Source organism: Saccopteryx bilineata, chromosome 2, assembly GCF_036850765.1.
Source record: "Saccopteryx bilineata isolate mSacBil1 chromosome 2, mSacBil1_pri_phased_curated, whole genome shotgun sequence".
NCBI lineage: Eukaryota > Metazoa > Chordata > Mammalia > Chiroptera > Emballonuridae > Saccopteryx > Saccopteryx bilineata.
This window is the reverse complement of record NC_089491.1, coordinates 44,898,542-44,917,417: the sequence shown is the minus strand read 5'-3', so window position 1 is coordinate 44,917,417 and position 18,876 is coordinate 44,898,542. Positions and strand designations below refer to the sequence as shown.

The 18,876-nt window shown below is 40.1% G+C and overlaps 1 protein-coding gene and 1 long non-coding RNA gene across 3 annotated transcripts in view; one reads left to right on the top strand and one right to left on the bottom strand.

Moving 5' to 3' along the window:
- The window catches only part of LOC136324319 (uncharacterized), a 68,397-nt gene that overhangs the window by 2,269 nt on the left and 47,252 nt on the right, over positions 1-18,876 (top strand). For both annotated transcript variants that reach the window (XR_010729069.1, XR_010729068.1), the window contains exon 2: positions 18,364-18,447. This is a non-coding gene — a long non-coding RNA (uncharacterized lncRNA). The remainder of the gene's footprint in view (positions 1-18,363; positions 18,448-18,876) is intronic.
- FRMD3 (FERM domain containing 3) overlaps positions 17,682-18,876 on the bottom strand; it is a 350,901-nt gene continuing 349,706 nt past the window's right edge. Inside the window, exon 15 of the mRNA XM_066257015.1 lies at positions 17,682-17,915. Coding sequence (XP_066113112.1) covers positions 17,902-17,915 — 14 coding nt within the window. The 3' untranslated portion in view covers positions 17,682-17,901. The remainder of the gene's footprint in view (positions 17,916-18,876) is intronic.

The following is an 18,876-nucleotide window of genomic DNA, read 5'->3' as shown; positions in this document are numbered from 1 at the left end:
ACTGAGAGAATTTACATAGAGGCAGCAGAGAATCAGTGTGACTTTAAGTTTACAGGTTTTGCTGAATGAGAGAAGGTAATGCCATTAGTCAGGTTTGGCCATAGAAGCAGAACTAGGGTTTTTTATTTATTATTTAAAAAAAAACTTTTACATTTTTTTTCCATTTTGTTTCAGTGGAAAGATAATGAGTTAGCCTTAAATAGAACAAACCTAAAGATCCACTTGTATATTTAGATGAACCAAAAACAGGTGTGGAATTGGGGCTAGGTTCTGGATTATACTAGTTTAGATTACAGATGCTACTTACAATCATTAGCATAGATAGAATCAGCTGGGAGAAAAATGTTTTGTGAATAGAGGACAGACATTTCAGGATACCAGAGGAGAAAGCAATTTTGAAGGTGACGCAGATGGTCCTTTAAACTGTTTCTGAGTTTTCCATCTTTTGCTATGCTGTACACAGACACAGAGCAATAGCTATGTTGTCTGCAGAATAGAAACTCAACATGGCAAAGTAGAGAGGGATTTTTTTCACGCTAAGACTCAATTTCCAGAAAGCATTGACTAGGAAAACTTCTCTCTCCTGTTTTTGGTTCACAGTCAAAGAAAGGCTAAATCCACAGAATGAATGAATCAAAATAAACCTTCACATAATAAACCATAAAAAAAAGTCTGTGCATTGAGCTTGCTCTTAAATGCTTGCTATCATGTGTATTCTGCAGGGCTCACAGTAAGGCCCATTTAAGCACCACAAAGATGCTTTCTGGAGTTCAGGAGACTGTGAGGTCAGCTGGTGGAGTTCCTCCTGGAGGGCTCCTCCTATCAAAAGACACATCCAGAATGCCTTTTAGTCTGCAGATCTGGCCCAGAGTTAGCCAGATTCAAAGCACAGGTCTGAAAAAGAGAGTTACCAGGCAGCATCCCTGTGTGAAACTGAATAAGAAGTCCCAGTGAAAGTGAGGATCAAAAACTAGAAGCTGGAAAAGGCTCACACACTCAGCTGCTGAAAGAAAAGGGCCTGGGGCCCGCTGCTTTCATGTGTGGTTACAGTGATTAACTAGCAGGTGCAACTGGTGAGTGTCAGAAAATACCTGGCAGCTCTCAGACTTGAATAACTCTTTGATAACAGGCAGTATCCAACCTTCAAAAAATAGTTTATTCCCAAAGTCGTTTATGTCAGTTGTTTGAACCTGGAAATGCTTTCATTCTCAGAGCGAGTCCTCTAAATTTATTTGCCCTTGTAGGCATTCATTCATCCTGTAGTAACCAAAAGATACTTAATAAACACCTGTGTGCTCAGTATGACTACAAAACATTTAACAATGAACAAGCAGACAAAAATAGTCTCGCTATTGTTGAGCTTTAATTCTAGTGGGAGGAAACAGACAATAAGTAAGAAATAAGAAAAGCATGTTGTATCTTAGATAATAAGAAATGCAAATAAGAAAAAACAGGTAGGCTGGAGGAAAGAGGTAGGTGGGCTGAGGCATGTGGTTGAATAAGGACACTCAAGCAAGGACCTCAGAGTTGCAGAAGTTAACTGTGAAGGTACATGGGGGGTTGGCATCCAGAGCTGAAGGGAAAGCAAGTGCAAAGGCCCTGAGGTGAGAGAATGAAGGCATGTTTGAAGACTAGAAAGGAGGCGGTGTGGCTGGAGTAGATTAACAGGAGAGAGAGAGGAGATGAGGTCAGAGAAGCAGTGGGGAGCCTGGGACTATAGAGTCTTGTCTTCCTTTGACTTTTTCTCTCAGATAGGAACCTGTTGGAAAGTTTAGAGAAGAAAAATGGTGTGGTCTGACCTTTTTAAATATTGAGATAAAATTCACCTACCATTAAATTTACCCATTTAAAGTATACAATTCAGTGTATTTTTATTTATTCAGAGTTGTGCAACCATCAGTACTATATAATTCCAGAACATTTTCATTGTACCTAAAGAAGCCCTGTACACGTTAGCAGTCACTCCCATCCCCCAAGTCCTTGGGAATGAATCGTCTACTTTCAGTCTCTGAATTTGCCAAGTCTGGACATTTTATAAAAATGAAACATGAGAAAAGAACCACCCAAAGAGATTAGAAGTACTGGCTGGCACTCACACAGGGCAGGGACGAGTGCCTGTTCCCTTCATCATTCATGGCACTTTTGGTAGAATACACACAGGATTCTTGTCTCAGAAGTAGGGAAGTCTTAGCTCTTCAACAAATTCTGTTCCACACTCTTCTAACAGACCTTAAAGCAAGACCCACCCAAACTGTTTCTAAGAAACCTAGATTCATCTCAGAACAAAGCAAGAGTATTCATAGGAATACAGAACTATCCAGCATCTAACAAAGTGAAATTCACAATGTCTGGCATCCAGTTAAAAATTACCACTTAGAAAATTACCATGTATACAAAGAAGAAGGAAAATGTGACACATAATGAGATTGAGATAAAATACATACAAATAGTCACTGACTTACAATGGTTCAACTAAAAATTTTTCAACTTTTCAACTATTAACTAGAACTTCTTGTATGATGTTGAAAGGGAGAGGTGTGGTGGGTTATTCTTCCTGTACCTGCTCTTAGTGGGAAAGCTTCAAGTTTCTCACCTTAAGTATGAGGTTAGCAACTGTAGTTTTGTGTGTGTGTGTGTGGGGGGGGGTAGATAATCTTGATGAAGTTGAGGATGTTCCCCTCTATTCCTAGTTTACTGAGAGTGTTTATCATTGGATTTTGTCAAATATATTTTCTGAATCTATTAATATGATTATATGATTTTTCTTATTCAGTTTGTTGATATGATGGTTCAAGTCCAACAGTTTCTTGTTGATTTTCCTGTCTGGATGATCAGGTCATTGTCAAAAATGGAATATTGAAGTCCCCTACTATTATTGTATTGTTTTCTATTTCTCCCTTCACATCTCATAGTTTTGGTTAATATTTTTAAGTGCTGTGATGTTGGGTACATATATATTTACAATTGTTATATCTTCTTGATGAATTGACCCCTTTATCATTATATAAGGACCTTATTTGTCTCTGCTTACCATTTTTCTGTTTAAATATTATTTTTTCTTACATAAATATAGTGAACCCTGTTCTCTTTTAGTTTCCACTTGCATGAAATATTTTTTTAGCCGTTCACTCTGTACCTATGTGTTTCCTTTACACGGAAGTATTTTGTAGGCAGCATAAAGTTGGGTCTTCTTTAAAAATCTTATCCAGCTTCTCTTCTTCTGGAATTCCAAAAAGTTTTAATTGATCTCTTTGGTGATATCCTATAAATCAGGTAGGCTTTCCTCACTCTTTTCATTCATATTTCTTTTTTTTTTTCTCTAACTGGATAATTTTGAAATTCCTGTCTTAAATCTCAGATATCTTTTCTTCTGCTTGATCAAGTCTGCTAATGATCCTCCCTACTGCATTACCCATGTAATTCATTGTATTCTTCACCTCCAGATTTTTTTATTTGCTTTCTGTGATTTCTGTCTCTTTGCTAAACCTCTCATATTGTTGATGAATTGTTTTTATGATTTTGTTGAATTGTCTTTCTGTGTTTTCCTTTTTTCTTTTTAATCTTATTTTTATTCATTTTAATGCAGTGACATTGATAAATCAGGGTACATATGTTCTGAGAAAACATCTCCAGATTATTTTGACCTTTGATTATGCTGCATACCCCTCACTCAAAGTCAAATTATCCTCCGTCACCTTCTATCTGGTTTTCATTGTGCCCCTCCCCTCCCCAAACCCCCTCCCTCTCCTTCCTCACCCCCTCCCCACCCTTCCACTCCACTCCCTGATACCATCACATCCTTGTCATGTCTCTGAGTCTCATTTTTATGTCCCATCTATGCATAGGTTCATATAGTTCTTAGTTTTTTCTGATTCACTTATTTCACTCCATATAATGTTATCAAGGTCCATCCATGTTATTGTAAATGATCCAATGTCATCATTTCTTATGGCTGAGTAGTATTGCATAGTATATATGAACCAAAGCTTTTTAATCCACTCGTCCTCTGACGGACACTTGGGCTGTTTCCAGATCTTTGCTATTGTGAACAATGCTGCTATAAACATGGGAGTGCATTTCTCCTTCTAGAACCGTTCTATGGTGTCCTTGGGGTATATTCCTAAAAGTGGGATGGCTTGGTCAAAAGGCAGTTTGATTTTCAATTTTTTGAGGAATCTCCATACTGTTTTCCACAGAGGCTGCACCAGTCTGCATTCCCACCAGCAGTGCAGGAGGGTTCCCTTTTCTCCACATCCTCGCCAGCACTTATTCTGTGTTGTTTTGTTGATGAGCACCATTCTGACCAGTGTGAGGTGATATCTCACTGTGATTTTAATTTGCATTTCTCTAATGATTAGTGATGTTGAGCATTTTTTCATATGCCTATTGGCCATCTGTATGTCCTCTTTGGAGAAGTGTCTATTCATTTCTTTTGCCCATTTTTTGATTGGATTGTTTGTCTTTCTGGTGTTGAAATTTACAAGTTCTTTATAATTTTTGGTTATTAACCCCTTATCAGACGCAATGTCAAATATGTTCTCCCATTGTGTAGTTTGCCTTTTTATTCTGTTCTTATTGTCTTTGGCTGTGCAAAAGCTTTTTAGTTTGATATAGTCCCATTTGTTTATCCTGTCTTTTATTTCCCTTGCCCGTGGAGATAAATCAGCAAATATATCGCTGTGAGAGATGTCAGAGAGCTTACTGCCTATGTTTTCTTCTAAGATGCTTATGGTTTCTCACCTTACACTTAAGTCTTTTATCCATTTTAAATTTATTTTTGTGAATGGTGTAAGTTGGTGGTCTAGTTTCATTTTTTTGCAGGTTGCTCTCCAATTTTTCCAACACCATTTGTTGAAGAGGCTGTCTTTACTCCATTGTATGCCCTTCCTTACCTCCTTTGTCAAATATCAGTTGTCCATAGAGCTGTGGGTTTATTTCTGGGTTCTCCGTTCTGTTCCATTGATCTATGTGCCTGTTCTTATGCCAGTACCAGGCTGTTTTGAGTACATTGGCCTTGTAGTATAGCTTGATATCAGGAAGTGTGATATACCTCCCACTTTATTCTTCTTTTTTAAGATTGCTGAGGCTATTCGTGTTCTCTTTTGGTTCCATATAAATTTTTGGAATATGTGATCTATATCTTTAAAGTATGTCATTGGTATTTTAATTCGTATTGCATTGAATTTATAAATTACTTTGGGCAATATAGACATTTTGATGATGTTTATTCTCCCTAACCATGAGCATGGTATATGCTTCCACATGTTTGTATCTTCCTTGATTTCTTTTATCAATGTTTTATAATTTTTCAAGTACAAGTCTTTAGTCTCCTTGGTTAAGTTTACTCCTAGGTACTTTATTTATTTGGTTGTAATAGTGAAGGGGATTGTTTCCTTAATTTCTCTTTCTGACTGTTCATTGTTTGTGTATAAAAATACCTCTGATTTGAGTATTAATTTTATATCCTGCCACCTTGTTGAATTCATTTATCAGGTCCAGTAGTTTTTTGCCTGAGACTTTAGGATTTTCTATATACAATATCATATCATCTGCAAATAATGATAGCTTTACTTCTTCTTTTCCAACTTGAATGCCTTTTATTTCTTCTTCTTGTCTGATTGCTGTGGCTAGGACTTCCAGGACTATGTTGAATAAGAGTGGTGAAAGGGGGCACCCCTGCCTTGTTCCTGATCTTAAGGGGATTGTTTTAATTTTTTCCCATTGAGTATGATGTTGGCTGTGGGTTTGTCATAGATGGCTTTTATCATGTTGACGTATGTTCTCCCTGTATTCCCACTTTGCTGAGAGTTTTGATCATGAATGGGTGCTGGATTTTATCAAATGCTTTTTCTGCATCTATTGAAATTATCATGTGGTTTTTCTCCTTTCTTTTGTTTATGTGATGAATCACATTGATAGATTTGCGAATATTGTACCAGCCTTGCCTCCCAAGAATAAATCCCACTTGATCATGGTGTTTGATTTTTTCCATATATTGCTGGATCTGGTTTGCTAGTATTTTGTTGAGGATTTTAGCATCTATATTCATCAGGGATATTGGCCTATAATTTTCTTTCTTTGTGTTGTCTTTGCCTGGTTTTGGTATCAGAATTATGCTCGCCTCATAAAAGGAGCTTGGAAGTCTTCCTTCCTCTTGAATTTTTTGAAATAGCTTGAGAAGGATAGGAGTTAGTTCTTCTTTGAATATTTGGTAGAATTCATTTGTGAAGCCATCTGGCCCAGGACTTTTCTTTGTTGGGAGTTTTTTGATAACTGTTTTGATCTCATTTGATGTAATTGGTCTGTTTAGGTTTTCTGATTCTTCCAGGTTGATATTTGGAAGATTGTATGTTTCAAGGAATTTGTCCATTTCATCTAGGTTGTCTAGTTTTTTGGCAGACAGTTCTTCATACTATTTTCTTACAATCCTTTGTATTTCTGTTGTGTCAGTTATTTCTCCTCTCTCATTTCTAATTTTATTTATTTGAGTCCTCTCTCTCTTTTTCTTGGTAAGTCTAGTTAAAGGTTCATCAATCTTGTTGACCTTTTTAAAAAACCAGCTACTAGTTTCATTGATCCTCTGTATTGTTTCTTTAGTCTCTATGTCATTTATTTCTGCTCTGATCTTTATTATTTCCATCCTTCTACTACATTTAGGCTTTACTTGCTGTTCTTTTTCTAGTTATTTTAGATGCAGGGTTAAGTTGTTTAGTTGAGCTTTTTCTAGCTTCTTAAAGTATGCCTGTAGTGCTATGAACTTCCCTCTCAGTACTGCTTTTGCTGTGTCCCATAAATTTTGAGTTGTTGTATGCTCATTATAATTTGTTTCTAGGAATTTTTTAATTTCTTCTTTGATCTCATTGTTAATCCATTCGTTATTTAACAACCTGCTATTTAGTTTCCATGTGTTTGAGACTTTTTGAGCTTTTCTGTTGTGGTTGATTTCTAGTTTCATGCCATTGTGATCAGAGAAAGTGCTTAATATGATTTCAATCTTCTTAAATTTGTTGAGACCACTTTTGTGCCCTAACATGTGGTCTATCCTAGAGAGAGTACCATGAACACTTGAAAAGAATGTATATTCTGCTGCTTTAGGGTGAAAGGTTCTGTAGATATCTATTAAATGGAGTTGATCTAGTGTGTCCTTTAAGTCTGCTGTTTCTTTGTTAATTTTCTTTCTTGAGGATCTATCTAGTGATGTTAGTGGGGTATTAAAATCCCCTACTATTATAGTGTTGCCATTGATCTCGCTCTTTATATCCATCAAAGTCTGCTTTACATATTTAGGTGCTCCTATATTAGGTGTGTAGATATTTATAATAGTTATATCTTCCTGTTGGATTGCTCCCTTTATCATTATGTAGTGGCCTTCTTTATCTCTTACTGTATCCTTTGTTTTAAAGTCCATTTTGTCTGATATAAGTATTGCTACCACAGCTTTTTTTTTCATTTCCATTTGCATGAAATGTTTTTTTCCATCCTTTTACCTTCAACCTATGTGCATCTTTTGTTTTAAGATGTGTCTCTTATAGATAGCATATGTAGGGGTTCTGTTTTCTTATTCATGCAGCTACCCTATGTCTTTTGATCGGATCATTTACTTTATTTACATTCAAGGTTATTATTGATCTGTAGTTGTTTATTGCCATTTTATTCTTTAAAGCTGTATTCCTCTTTTGCTATATTCTTTTCCCACTTTGATCTGTTTACACCATACCCCTTAGCATTTCCTGCAGCATTGGTTTGGTTGTAATGAATTCCTTGAGGTTTTTTTTGTCTGGGAAACTTTTTATTTCTCCTTCAATTTTAAATGATAGCCTTGCTGGATAAAGTAATCTTGGTTGTAGGTTCTTGTTCTGCATTACTTTGAATATTTCTTGCCTTTCCCTTCTGGCTTCAAGTATTTCTGTTGAGAAGTCTGATGTTATCCTTATGGGGGCTCATTTGTAGGTGATAGCCTTTTTTCTCTCACAGCTTTTAATATTTTCTTTTTATTACTTATCTTTGGTATTTTAATTAGTATGTGTCTTGGTGTAGGTTTCTTTGGGTTTCTTTTTAATGGAGTTCTCTGTGCTTCTTGAATTTGTGAGAGTTTCTCCTGCATTAATTTAGGGAAGTTTTCAGCTATGATATGATTGAACAAAGCCTCTATCCCTTGTTCTTTCTCTTCTTCTTCAGGAACCCCTATTATGTGGATGTTATTTCTCTTTATGTTGTCACAGAGCTCTCTAAGAGTTTCCTCAGACTTTTTGAGTCTCTTTTCTTTTTTCTTCTCTGCTTTCATGCCTTCATTCCAGTTGTCCTCCAACTCGCTGATTCGATCCTCAGCTCTATTCATCCTGTTTTTAATTCCTTCCATTGTGGTCTTCATTTCTGATATTGTATTTGTCATCTCCAACTGATTCTTTTTTAATATTTCAATATCCTTTTTTTATACTTGCTATTTCTTTATTTAGGTGTTCGTGATGACCATCCATTGTTGTTCTAAGATCCCTAAGCATCCTTACAATCATTATTTTAAACTCCGCATCCGGAAGTTTGATTATTTCCATATCACTCAGTTCATCTCCTGAAGGTTTCTCTCGGGGTTTCATTTGGATTGCACTTCTTTGTCTTCTCACTGTGTCTGGGTTTTTGGGAGTTTTTTTTTGTAGAGCTGGTTGAGTCTAGGCTTGGTGTTGTCTGCCTCCAGTTTTTACTTGTGTTGTTTCTAGGTCTTCTTGGGTTGGCATCAGCTATTATTTGTAATCCACTTTATGATTTGGGCCCTTTGTCATCTTGATTTGTTTGTTTTCTTAACAGGTGGTTGTCTTGTTTACTGTTCTCAGCAGGGGGCTTAATTGAAACTGTATCCAGGAATGCGGTAGGTGTGACCTGAGGCTCTGAAGTCCTCTTCTGCCAGTTAATCTCTCTGGGGGCGGGTTGCTTTCTCAGCTTCAGTAGGGGGAGGTGTACCTCAGATCTCCATGGAGACTTGAGTTACTGCTCCTCCTCACCACTTCTTGTTTTCAGCTGTGTCTTGTTGTGCTGATTGGAACTGGAGAGATAGCTGTATCTCTGTGACCTGGAAGTACTTTTATATTTTGCTTTGTGGAAGGATCAGCCCTTCCCCCAGTTATGGCTGTCTCCAGCACTGAATGAGTCAGCTTTTCATGTCATCACCTATATTCCTCTCCCCCTCACCATCCGTCTCTCTCTCTCCTTCCTTTTTGGAAGACAAGTGGGCCCTTTCAACACACCTCGTTCCCTGGTTGCCAGGCAAGTGGCTGTGCGTAGTATTTACTGCTCTTTTTTTTGGAGTGAGAGCCAGCCTCACTCCCCACCCCTGTTCCTGTAAGTAGGGGAGATTCAGGCGCTCCCTACCAGGTTTGTTGTGGCTTCTTCTTTGCTTCTTGGTTTTTGAAAGCTGTTCTTGTAGTCCAGATTTGGTTTTTCACACTGATTGTTTATAAATTAGTTTATAATCCAGTTCGGTGGTGTGAGCTGGGAGTCTGTGCGTCTGCCTACTCCGCTGCCATCTTCAGGTGTCTCTTTCTGTGTTTTCTTATAGCTTGTTGAGTTTTTCTAAAACAGTTTTGAACTCTTTATCTGGTATATGTCCACATCTTTGGGTTTAGTTACCAGAAGATTATTGTGTGATCCTTTAGTGGTGGTTTGTACTTTGAGGTTTTGTATCACTGTCTTCATATTTGAATCAGGAGTTACAGCCTCCAGAGTTAGTAACTGTTTTCAGAAAATACCTTCTGCTAACCTGTTTAAAGATTCTGAGACTGAGATTTTCTATAGGTGTGCGTGCTCCAGGCTTCTTCCTCCCTTTTGTGACATAATTCTGAAGCTTGTATGCCTTCTCTGGATCCTGCAGTATACCTGCCAAGTACTGCTAGCCTCTCTTTTTCTTCCCCTAAACAGGGGCTAAAGCTCAAGCTTGTGGTTTCTCCTTGGCCCCACAGTATATCCAAATCTCTGAGCTTTCTCACTAGCCTTCTGCCAAAGCCCACTCACACTGCCATTCAGAGCACATACAAGGAGCTGGCCACATGGTTGGGGGTGGGATTGACCCCCCCATGGACCAGTTAGGAGGACCCACAGATGAGGTGTTCCCAGAAGCTCATACACAGACTTCCTGATGGACTCTGCAGTACAGTTAGGATCTACATCCCTTTAATGTCCTTGGAAAGTTCTTTCTGCTGCTCTACCTACCTGTTTCTGCCCCCACAATCATATAGCTCATGATTCAGTACTCTGGAGCGGGTGAGACAGAGATGAGTCCCACTGACAATGTCCCACACAGGTGGGGAAGTGGGTGCTCAGTTATACTATTTTCTTTCCCTTTCAGGATAAATCACAGGCCAAGAAATATCTTTCCTGGCCCTAGGCTATGCCACTTTGGGGAAGGGGTGATGTTGATAAAGTCAAATTGTTCCTCTTACCCACTCCAGTGCATTAAAATCATATGTTTTTTACTCTAGTGGAGCTCCAACCCCATTCTGTCCCCTCCAGTGACTATGGAGCTTCTGTTTTTCACAGCTGTCATAGTTGTGAGGTTGTTGGTTTTCAAGGGTGTTACAGGAATGGTGAGATGGAGGTGGACATAGGGCAAGTTAAAATGCCACAAACTGCCCTGGCCAGTTGGCTCAGTGGTAGAGCATCGGCCTGGCATGCAGAAGTCCCGGGTTCAATTCCCAGCTAGGACACACAGGAGAAGCGCCCATCTGCTTCTCCACCCTTCCTCCTCTCCTTCCTCTCTGTCTCTCTCTTCCCCTCCTGCAGCCGAGGCTCCATTGGAGCAAAGATGGCCCAGATACTGGGGATGGCTCCTTGGCCTCTGCCCCAGGCGCTAGAGTGGCTCTGGTCTCGGCAGAGCGACACCCGGAGGGGCAGAGCATCGCCCCCTGGTGGGCATGCCGGGTGGATCCCGGTCCAGCGCATTCGGGAGTCTGTCTGACTGTCTCTCCCCATTTCTAGCTTCAGAAAAATACAATACAATAAAATAAAATAAAATGCCACTGATCTTACCAAGATTCATCAGGTCATCCTTGAATAAATGTTTTAGTTACTTGCAAGCCTTTGGTTAATTTTCATAGTTCTAGAAAAGTTGGTTGTTACCATTTTTGTCAGTGTTCTCATTGCCTTTATGGAGGAAAGGATTCTCAGAGGTCTTCAGCATTCTAGAAATGATTCTCCATCAAATATAATTTTACCAATCTATCACCTAATGATTCAACTAGATATTCTTTCAATTTTATCAAAACAAAGAATTGGTAGTGCCCTGCCCTGCAAAAGGATTTTATCACACGATCCTTAGGATATTTCACTTTCTTCATTACACAGAATTATACCAAAAAGGCTTTCCCAAATCCAAGATGCAGAAATTTAATTTGTATTCATTCTCTTTTACTTATAAATATCTTGTTTAACTCAATCTAATCACCAAAGTTTGATAAAAATCAAAATATTAGCAAAAAAGATAGCTCCCTCACTTCTTTATAAAGAAAGAATGAATCTTCTCTAAAAGATAGACTCTTCATTATTAGATGTTTTTAAAATCATTGAAGAATTAGCCATATACATTTGGTTTTCACACTTAAATCTTCAGTTCTGAACATCAAAGGATTCACTTCCAATACTCCCACCCTCCATTCTTTCAACTCATTGAACCAATCCCCCATGGATACCAAGGGATGACAGTACTAGATCTTCAATCACCAGGAAAAATAATTTTACAATTGTCTATTTGTTACTAATTAGTCAACGCAAGTTTTTATATGAAAATAGTAAAAATTTTTTTCCATGAAATACAAGGATTTTTATATTTAATTTCTATTTTCAAGCCAGCAGATATTTGTTTTGCAATGTTGCAGTGGTTTTTAAAACCAGAGATTCTAAATTCTTTGAAGAATTTTAATAGATCTTGATCATTTATTGTAATATCCATGTTTACACTTTTATGTTACCAGCAACATTTACTGCCTAAGTGGCGGCAGATTCTTGTACTCGTCCTCAGGCCAGAGAGTTAATATCTGTGCAGGTGCTTCAGGGATGAGCTCCAGGGGCTGATGAGCAAGCTGGCCTCCCACCACAGGTTCCAGTGCTGCCCCTATGTGGACACTGTTTTCCCACGGCCAGATTCTGCTACAGCTGCCTCCATTAATCTGGGCTCAGGATCTGGTGAAGACAGTCCCTTCAGGGACCCCTGAGGCCCTAGATAGCCCCAGTTGTATGTGCCTGGCATCCAAGCCAACTGTTCAGCATGCATGGTGCCCACTGCTGCCTGACTGATCTCCTGCACATTTCATTGTTCCATTGGACTTCACTTACAAAACACAAGTTAAAAGATAGAATTATTAAGAATTCCAAGGTGGCGAGAGCAGAGCATTAAACCAAATTTTAGGGGAACAGGCTCTATAAAATTCACAGGTCACACACCCATGAAATCACTCCTGAATCCAGTCATTCTTTCTCAACCCCTGGTGATTGTGCCCATCAGAGTGGACTACCTTTGAGTTTAACTACATGAGATTCTGGTTGAGCTCATGAAAACAAAAATGACAAGTTATATTAGCACCAGAGTAGGTCCTTACCAAGGTCTGGCATTCTCAAGCACAGAAGGTCATATCCTCCCCTCGGCACTCCAGTGCTGGGGAACTCCAGTGCTGAGCTGTTTCTATATCTGCTTTCAGCTGTACTCTCCTTCCTGGGAGACCTAGCAACTGGAGTAGTGGGAGAAGGAGTGATGACAACAAAGAACTTGTAAATTGCTCAGTTAAAGCCGTGTTGCTCAAATAACAGTCCCACATGGGTCTGGTTTAGGGTGAGGTAGGGTGTGCTCTGTTCTACATAGTTATTCAAAGATCCAAGTTGCTGGTAGCTCCAACATCCTTAACTGGCGGCTTCAAGGTCATTGCAGGCGTTGACATCTAATGGCAAATAGAGGTGCACACCTATTCCAGCGCTTGGAGGTGATACAGATCACTTTCCATTCAATTTCAATAGCCAGAACTCAGGAATACCGTCATACCTAAGTATACCAGGGCTGGGAAATGTAGCCTAATTCTGTGCACACTATGAAGAATAAATGGTGTTAAAGTCCCCTTCTAGCCTCTGCCACAAGAAATTAGCAAATATGGGAGATTTGGAGTAAAATGTGTATAATGTATCCCCAGCCCTTCTAAGACAGGTCTGCTGCAGCAGACTTCCCTGAGAAGCTGCTTTCTAGCTGTGACCCCTTGTACTCCTTGGTTGTTGGGTTCACATTATAGCATACATTCTGGGAAGACCATGGGTGGGGCATCCAAAATCAAACAAGGGCCAAGCTGACTGACATTTCTCATGATAAATGATCAATGTGGCTTTTGCACAACTCTGTCTTGAGTGTACTAGTGTAAATCGGTTGCTCACAGTTAAGTTGATTATCAGTGTTCTACACGTGTAGCTCAGAAATACCAAATTGAGGTCATTGAGATCATTCTAACCTTCTGCTTCTCTCTAATTAAACAAGAAATTCAACATTATAAATAGTAAACAAATTGAGTATGTAGCATTAAATATACAATGCCAGAAGGCTTGTTTGAAACACATGATTTGATTAATTTCGGTGAACTTTAATCTGGTTCTTCATGATACATAGGAGAGCTATGACTAGGGCAATAATCCTTCCCCATTTCACATTGTCAGTATTTTAGAGCAGTGGTCCCCAACCCCCAGGCCGCGAACCGGTACCAGTCCATGGGCCATTTGGTACCGATACGCAAAGGAAGAAAAAATAACTTACATTATTTCCATTTTATTTATATTTGAGTCTGAACGATGTTTTATTTTTTAAAAAATGATCAGATTCCCTCTGTTACATCTGTCTAAGATTCACTCTTGACGCTTGTCTCAGTCACGTGATACGTTGCTGCTAAAATTAAACCCATAAACTAGCAAAATGAGTGAAAAACAAAATTCCATCGAAAGTTTTTTTGTGAAATGAAAAAGGGCCAGTGAGGAGACAGAAGAAGAACCTACGACCTCAAAGAAAAAGAAGGCTTCATTTAACAGACAATACCAGGAGTCCTACTTGAAGTGTGGATTTATTGCAACTGGTGATTCTCGCGCAACAAGGCTGCTCTGCATAATATGTGGTGACTGGCTAAGTAATGAGGCATTGAAGCCTTCAAAACTGCTTCACCACTTGGAGACCAAGCACCCTACTTTAAAAGACAAGCCTTCTGAGTATTTCGAAAGAAAAAAGCATGAACAAGAAGGACAGAAACAATTACTGGTGGCCACTACATCAATAAATGCGAGTGCACTGAGAGCATCATACTTGGTGGCTAATTGTATTGCTAAGGCTAAGAAGCCATTCACCATTGGTGAAGAATTGATCGTTCCAGCCACTAAAGACATTTGTCGTGAACTTCTAGGAGAGGCTGTGGTTAAAAAGATAGCACAGATGCCTCTTTCGGTTACCACCATCACACGGCGCATTGATGAAATAGCAGAGGACACTGAATCACAATTGTTGGAAAGGATCAATAAATCACCATGGTACTCTCTCCAGGTTGATGAATCTACAGATATTGACAACAAGGCAATGCTACTTGTTTACATGCGTTATCTTTATCAAGAGGATGTGCATGAGGATATGTTATGTGCACTATCATTGCCAACCAAAACCACAGATGCAGAACTATTTAAATCGCTGGATGACTATATATCAGGAAAACTGAAATGGTCTTTTTGTGTCGGCATATGCACAGATGGAGCTGCTCCCATGACCGGAAGGATGTCTGGTTTAACTACTCAGATTAAGGAGGTTGCACCTGAATGCGAGTCTACGCATTGTGTCATTTACAGGGAAATGCTGGCTAGCCGAAATATACCACTGGAACTTAACAGCATATTGAATAATGTCATTAAAGTTATTAACCACATCAAAGCACATGCCCTTCACTCGCGCCTGTTCGAGCAATTTTGTTAGGAAATGAAGTTGGAGCACACACACCTTCTCTTATACACAGAAATAAGATAGTTATCCCAAAGGCGGTCCCTGGCCAGAGTGTTTGAATTATGAGAGCCGCTGCAGAGATTTCTCTCAGAAACAATGTCACTGCTAGCAGCACATTTCAGTGATGAGGAATGGGTCGCAAAACTCGCTTACTTGTGCGACATATTTAACCTCCTCAATGAACTCAATCGGTCACTTCAGGGGGAAATGACAACTGTCTTCAAGTTGGCAGATAAAGTAGCTGCATTTAAAGCCAAACTGGATTTGTGGGGACGACGTGTGAACAGGGGTATATTTGACATGTTCCAAACATTTGTGGGAATTTTGGGAGAGACTGAGCCCAAGCCTTCATTGTCCCAGCTGGTGCACGATCACCTGTATTTGCTTTTAAAAGAGTTTGAACACTACTTCCCGACCACAAAAGACCCACGATTGCCAAGTAATGGATCCGCGATCCATTTGTCAACAAACCAGGTGAATCCAGCGTGTCTATGCAAGAAGAGGATCAAATGATGGCGGCCTTAAAAATATGTTCGAGACTACAGCTCTGCCAGTGTTCTGGATTAAAGTCATGGCAGAATACTCCGAGATCCCCACAAATGCACTAAAGACCCTGTTGCCATTTCCGACATCCTATTTGTGTGAAGTGGAATTTTCTGCAGTGACAGCAACCAAAACAAAATTACGGAATAGATTGGACATAAGCAACACACTTCAGGTGTCATTGTCTCCCATTAACCCTAGATGGGGCCGTCTCGTTGCAGAGAAACAAGCTCAGGGCTCCCACTGATTTAGCATTATGGTTGTTGAGAGGCTACTATCTCTCATTCTATATAAACATTATAATAAATAACCCTTAACTTACAATATTCATAACAATGGTGAGTTGTATTTTTCATGCACTTTATATTTGTTTTTGTGTTTATCTTATTTTTAAGGCATGTTTAAACGTTACCATAGCAACTGGAAAGTGTTTGGAGGCAGAGAGGATGTTATTCATGTTGTGTTGTTGGTGCGATAAGAGGACGCTTCTAATAAAGTTGCATATGAGTACATAATGGATTCATGTTTATTTTTATTGTCGTAGGTTCATGATTGGTAGCGTGCCTGAACCTATCATATTACATATTGATGTCAGACATGAAACGTTGTCAGAATAACAAATGTAGGCCCTAGCCGGTTGGCTCAGCGGTAGAGCGTTGGCCCGGCGTGCAGGAGTCCCTGGTTCGATTTCTGGCCAGTGCACACAGGAGAGGTGCCCATTTGCTTCTCCACCCCTCCCCCTCTCCTTCTTCTCTGTCTCTCTCTTCCCCTCCCGCAGCGAGGCTCCATTGGAGCAAAGATGGCCCAGGCTCTGGGGATGGCTCTGTGGCCTCTGCCTCAGGCACTAGAATGGCTCTGGATGCAACAGAGCGACGCCCCAGAGGGGAAAAGCATCGCCCCCTGGTGGGCATGCTGGGTGGATCCTGGTCGGGCGCATGCGGGAGTCTGTCTGACTGCCTCCCCGTTTCCAGCTTCGGAAAAATGAAAAAAAAAAAAAGAATAACAAATTTAAATACAGTTGAATAATGAGGACATGCTCATTCCTCCTTTAACTTAGCCCAATAAATATTATAAATTCGACAATTATATTTAAAAATACCAGTTTTTACGCCAGTCGCATAATTTTATTTTGTGCATTTATCCATCCCACCCTAAAAGCCGGTCCGTGAAAATATTTTCTGACATTAAACCAGTCCATGGCCCCAAAAAGGTTGGGGACCACTGTTTTAGAGGACCAAGCTGGAAGAATTATTGAAAAAGGGCATCTAGCTGATCAGGCAGAGCTTTATGGCAGAGTATCTGGAACAAACCTAGTTGGCTTCTGTTATTGTGACATATTCATTAAGAATACCCCTTTAACTCTCAAAGAGTTTGATTTGTACAATAAATTATACAGTAATCCTATGACCATGGGGAAGTACCTTTATGTGCCCACCATTGTTTGCAACTTTGCTTAACCAGCCCCTCAGGGTGTCAGGACACTGAGACTGGTTCAGGATGGAGAAAGCTGTTTCACCCCCAGGAAATTACAGGAGACTGATGTTTAAACCAGGACACTGAGTTTTTAACTTATGAAGAATGTGACTGCCAAGCAGAGTGGAAACTAATTTTGGCTTGTTAGTGTGTTTTCTTCCTTGAAGGGTACTTTTCTTGGAAAACTCGAAGTCCTTGTAATTATCAAAATCATAGTTCTTATAGCTGAGGAGACTCAAAGTGATCAATGTTAGTTGGAGGAGCTGCTGTAATTTGCAAGACTTGTTTCAATACTTGGTACCCACACCAAGCATATCCTTTGTCCTACTAAGAGTTTACCTTTACAACCAGAAAAGTGGCCCTGGTTCTCTTACCCCAAAGTGATTTTGGGGTAAGCGTCAGCTATAGGGAAGGAATAGGAATGTGTGGTTCCAATCAATCGTCTCTCCTAATATTAAGTCCCAAGTTCCCCCACCCTCCCATTTGCAAGGCCGTCAGGGTAGATATTAGTGGCAGACATCCCCTGGTGTCTGAGGGTCAGCCAGGAGCAGCCTTCTCCACTTGTTTCTTGCAACATTGGAGGTTGCAGAGATCCTAACCATCCTTGAGCATTCTTGGTATATGAACCATGCCCTCCCACACACACCCCAGTTCCCAATAAACAGCAGACACAATGGCCAGAGGAGGATTAAAATCAGTTTTATTAATGGATTGGAGAACACAGCTGGGATCTGAGGCCCAAGTGAGGCTTCTTTCGTCCTCTCTGAAGTGACGACAGCTGAGCCCACTGGGCAGGGTTCGGCAGACTTACCCACCCCATCACAGACGAGGCTGGACCGTGGGAGCAGAGTCCTGGCTGGGCCCACCACGGGCAGGTCTGTTTACTGCTTGGTCTGTTACTGCATGGAGACTGGAAGCCCAAACGCAGGTCCAAGAAAGAGAGAGAGAGAGAGAAGCAGGAGGACAAGTAAGCAGGGACTTTTAGCACATTATCTCCACCCAGAAGAGAAAGATGGCCCAAAGAGTCAAATTCATCAGCCACCATCACCCCAAGGTTATCCCAGAGGTAGAAGCTGCTCCCCAGTACTTTCCTTCCAAGCTGCAATGTGGTTAAGAGAGTTTTCCCATTTGGCTGAGCAAGAAAGGAATAAGGAAGAGGTTTCTGCCAAGAGGTAAGGTTGGGTCAGGAGCCTGGACCACTCAACAAATAAATGGCCACAGCCATTATGTGAGCCTTCCAGGCTGCAGATACCTAAAAAAAAAGTACTGGGTACAGCTGCCAGAATTGGGACTGTAGGACCATGTCACCTCATGCCTGAACACTAAGCACTGACTTCCTTTTCTGGCCTGTACTCTAGAGCCTGGACCTCTGAGGACTGCTTGAGAGACTTCCTGCAACTTCCCGGGCCCCCAATGGGTGAAATGGATGAAGGGGATCAAAGGTACAAATGTCCAATTATAAGATAAATAAGTCCTGGAGATGTAATGTCCAGTATGGTGACTACAGTTGATAATACTGTAGTGCATATTTGAAAGTTGCTAAGAGAGATATTAAAAGTTCTCATCACAAGAAAATTGTAACTATAAGGTGATGAACTTTGCTATGAATACAAATATCAAATCATTATGTTGTATACCTAAAACTAATACAATGTCATACATCAGTTATATCTCAATAAAACTGAAAAAAAATCTTGACAGACTTAAGAAGTCACTACAGCTGGGGTGCCATTTGACTGGATATACATGGCTCCTATATAGTAAAGAGAGTCCCTTTGCTTCATTCAACATAACACCCTCTGATCTGACTGTCAGCTGTGGAGCTGTTAGCTCTGTGACAAACCGAAGCACAGAGGACCCGCTGTATGCGA